This window comes from Triticum dicoccoides, chromosome 4B, assembly GCF_002162155.2.
Source record: "Triticum dicoccoides isolate Atlit2015 ecotype Zavitan chromosome 4B, WEW_v2.0, whole genome shotgun sequence".
Classification (NCBI taxonomy): domain Eukaryota; kingdom Viridiplantae; phylum Streptophyta; class Magnoliopsida; order Poales; family Poaceae; genus Triticum; species Triticum dicoccoides.
This window is the reverse complement of record NC_041387.1, coordinates 580,985,192-580,989,125: the sequence shown is the minus strand read 5'-3', so window position 1 is coordinate 580,989,125 and position 3,934 is coordinate 580,985,192. Positions and strand designations below refer to the sequence as shown.

The following is a 3,934-nucleotide window of genomic DNA, read 5'->3' as shown; positions in this document are numbered from 1 at the left end:
TTCTGGATGAGGAATAGTTATTCTTCACCCTCTCTCTATTTCGACATCAATGCACCGTATTTTTACGTTTCGTTAATTTTGTCTTATTTCATACATAAAAAGAGAACGTAAGAAAATATGTACTCGCCATAAAAAATATTTTATGTTACGTAAAATTACGAATGTAAAAGCATAGTATAAAACATACATAAAATGTGATTTTTCTGATCTTATAACCTATATTTTTGTTTTTTATACCAAATTTTACATATTGAATCAATATGCATGTTACTATTTATACTCTAAACATAATTTATTTAGGAAGTGATAGTAAGATTACCTCGGGTGAAGAATAACTTATTCTGCATGTTGAGTGATGAATAGTAACACTATGTGTGTGTGTGTGTGTGTGTGTGTGTGTGTGTGTTTGTGTGTGTGTGTTGACTATTCGTCACCCTGGGTGAAGAATAATTATGTTCCAAAAATTTTGTTTTATTTTAGACGTAAAAAGAGAACGTAAGAAAATATATAATCACCATAAAAATATTATGTTACGTAAAATTACAAATATAAAAACGTAGTGTAAAATGTACATAAAATGCATCTTTTCTTGTCTTTGACCAATTTTTTTTCTTATGCAAAGTTTTACGCAGTGAATCAATATAAATGTAAATACTTGTATTTCAAATGTAATTTATTTATGAAATGATCCTAATATTACCTCGGGTGAAGAATAACTTATTTTGCATCCAGGGTGATGAATAGAGTTTACACACACACACACACTAATGTGTACGGAAATAATTAGACATAAATTTTCTTTTTCCAAAAATGTTAATCATGTATTTTAAAAATGTTGAACGTGTATTTGTTTAGATCATATTGAAAGTGTATATGAAATATGTTTCTGACATATACGATTTTTTAGGCAATTCTGACGTATACGAAAAGAAAGATGTAGAATCTCGGGTGCGCGACTGGAGGAGCCTGGAGGGCAGTCTGGCCCAGCCCGTGTACTCTCTCTGAAGTCCATCCCAGTAGTAACGAGTCCACCGCATGGCAAAGCCCAAAGATGAAACCCTACACGTGACGTAAGCAAGCGTGAGTCCACTCCACTCCACTCGCTGCAAGTGCACGCAGCGGCGGCGCCCTGCTCGACTCAACGCCTCCGGTGCTTCCAGCTTCCGACGCGCCGCCGCTAATGCCGATAGAGTGATAGGCCCCCCAATCCCCCACCATGGATTCGCCTCCGCCGCAACGCGGCCGCCATTCGCCGCCGGCGCTGCCCGACGACGACGGCATGCTCTGCATCTTTCTCCGCATCCCGCCGGACGACCCCGCGCGCCTCGTCCGCGCCTCCCTCGTCTGCAAGGGCTGGCGCCGCACCCTAGCCGACCCTCAGTTCTGCCGCCTCTACCGCGAGTTCAACGGCGCACCACCCGTGCTCGGTTTGGTCGTCAACACCGGGGATGTGGAATTGTGGATAGTCCCCGCTGCCGCTTCATCCCCACCACATCCTTCCGCCTCCCAGGCCCCGACCGCTACCCTTGCAGCTGGAAGGCGGTCGACTCCCGCCACGGACGCATCCTCTTAGAGGATATGGGTTCAGGAGGATTCGTCGTCTGGGACCCCATCACCAACGGCCATTGGGGAATGAAATTCCCCAGTGTGAATCGCCAACGCTGGACTGGCGCAGTGCTTTGTGCCAAGGAGGGCTGCGACCACCTGGGCTGCCATGGACCGTCTTTCCTCGTCGCCTTCGTGAGTTGCATATATCAGAATAATACCGTGACCACGTCCGCTTGTGTCTACTCATCCGAGTTTGGTGTGTGGAGCCGCATGATCTCCGTGGAGCACCCGAAGCGCGTCAATAACACCGTGCGTAGCATCCTTGTGGGAAGTGCACTCTACTTTCCCTTTGACAGAAGTTTCAGCGTTCTGGAGTACAAGTTGGGCGAGCAGAAACTGTCTATCATCAATGGTCCGTCCGTGGACCGAAGGCAACGCCATGTGCTCATATCGGCCGAGGACGGTGTGCTCATGTTTGCGGGCATGCGAGGGTCTAAGCTCTACCTGTGGTCAACTGTGGTCGGTCCTGACGGATCTTCGGCATGGGCGCAGCACAGGGTCATCGAGCTCGAAAAGCTGCTACCCCCTATTGCTTTCACGCCCAAACCCCATTCGGGTGTGCCCCATGAGTCTGGACCCAATGTGTCTGGCTTCGCAGATGGTATCATCTTCTTGAGTACAATGGCTGGATTATTTACTGTTGAGCTCAATTCAGGCCGAACCAAGAAGGTTGCGGAAGAAAAAATGGCTCTCCAAGTCACTCCCATCATAAGCTTCTACACTCAAGGTAGTAGCATCTGTTTATAAACATGTACCGCTATTATGTGTTAGCTTTCTTGTGAATAGGGAATTCTTTACGTACGTTCTAAGTAACTTTATGTCAAGGACATGACACTATGAAATTGGAACACCACAATCTCATTTCTAATTTTATCTATTCAGAACGCACTGGGGTCAGGCTGCCACTGCCATGACATGGATCATCCATCCATCAACATGAACCTGCTGCTGTTTTCCAATGGTGAGATTTTGATCAATGACTTGGCCATTATTCTTATTAACCACTACAACAATGATTCATCTACACTACTCCCTCCGTCCAATGAGTCAAAAAACGTCTTACATTATGGGACGGAGGGGGTACAATATTTGAGTATTAGTCTGCTACATGGAGCTCCATCTGGTTAGCTTGTCATATTTAAAGTCATTTGTTGATTGTATCGTTATTACTGCAGTGGTCTAAAACACTAATATTAGACCATTTTGCCATGTAGATGAATTCTGGAGCTTCCTGAATATTGGCTAAGTTTCTTTGGAGAAATGTTGGAGCCTTCTGGGCGTATGACGTTAAGTATTGAACTTTTGACTTGGTTTCAAAGGAACAACAGCTTTCTAGTCGGTTTGTTGCTTTCAGAGGAACGGCAGCTTTCTATTCAAGTATTCAGTTAGTCCAGTGTGACCATATAAATATAAGATTTCTCATTCCGTTAGAACGCGTGACTAAGTGTTTGCATTGTGTTGTGACTGAGACGTGCTCATTTGTGTTGTAATGCTCTTGGTAGCGCAAAAGTATGAATGAATATGCAGAGTTCGACATAATTTGGGATCATGCATACATAGTGAGAGAAGGCTAGTGAACAAACCATGGCTTGAGAATTTTGGAAATCCAAGTCAATTAACTTCACCTCTACATTCTAGCCTGCAAATCCATGTATCATTCAGAGCTAACACATAGGCAAGGCTTCAATATTCAGTCATCTATCGAATTTATAGTATACTCAATCCACCTGCACTGCATACATAACCTTTTTTCCCCATAAAACTATTGTGGGAAATTACAAATCTAATGGCATCCCAAACTGCTGGGACCCAGCACGACAGTGCTGAGGTTATTCCATGGGTTTTGTCCATCCTAGCATGTACTTAGTGGCATGATCGTGCGGTGTGAGTATTCTTTGTAATCGCAATAAACGGTTAGTGTCCTAGGAACTTTGATACATTCTCGTGTCTTTTGCAAAAAGAAGTATAAATATGTGTGTCATGATGATAGATACGATGTATAATGGACATCAGTGCACCTTCGCACTTCGCCATGTAATTAGATTCTGAAGTTTCCGCGGCAGACCACCACACACGGTGTTTAGGAATTTTTGCTCATAGCCGAGTGTTTGGGTTCAAGAGTTGCCAACGCGGCATGTAACTTTTAAGCGCCAAGGAGTTTGAGTTATTTCCATTTGTCCCCAGTTGGGTAGTTGAGGCCTTGAGGGTTGAAATTGACTAGAGTAAATTGTTGATATGCTATCATGCCATTGGTGAAAAGAAGTCTGCGTATGTGTTATTATTATTATTTTAGATTCAAGGGATCGTGGGAACCAACCTGTGGTTT

General features: G+C 43.8%; 1 protein-coding gene across 1 annotated transcript; it reads left to right on the top strand.

The window, feature by feature from the left end:
- The first annotated feature begins 1,085 nt into the window (after positions 1 to 1,085).
- On the top strand, positions 1,086 to 3,131 carry LOC119293925. The gene is made up of 3 exons (XM_037572246.1): positions 1,086 to 2,335; positions 2,491 to 2,569; positions 2,823 to 3,131. The coding sequence occupies exons 1-2, from the start codon at positions 1,579 to 1,581 to the stop codon at positions 2,520 to 2,522; spliced, it is 789 nt and encodes a 262-aa protein (XP_037428143.1). The 5' UTR covers positions 1,086 to 1,578; the 3' UTR covers positions 2,523 to 2,569; positions 2,823 to 3,131.
- Positions 3,132 to 3,934: the final 803 nt, after the last annotated feature.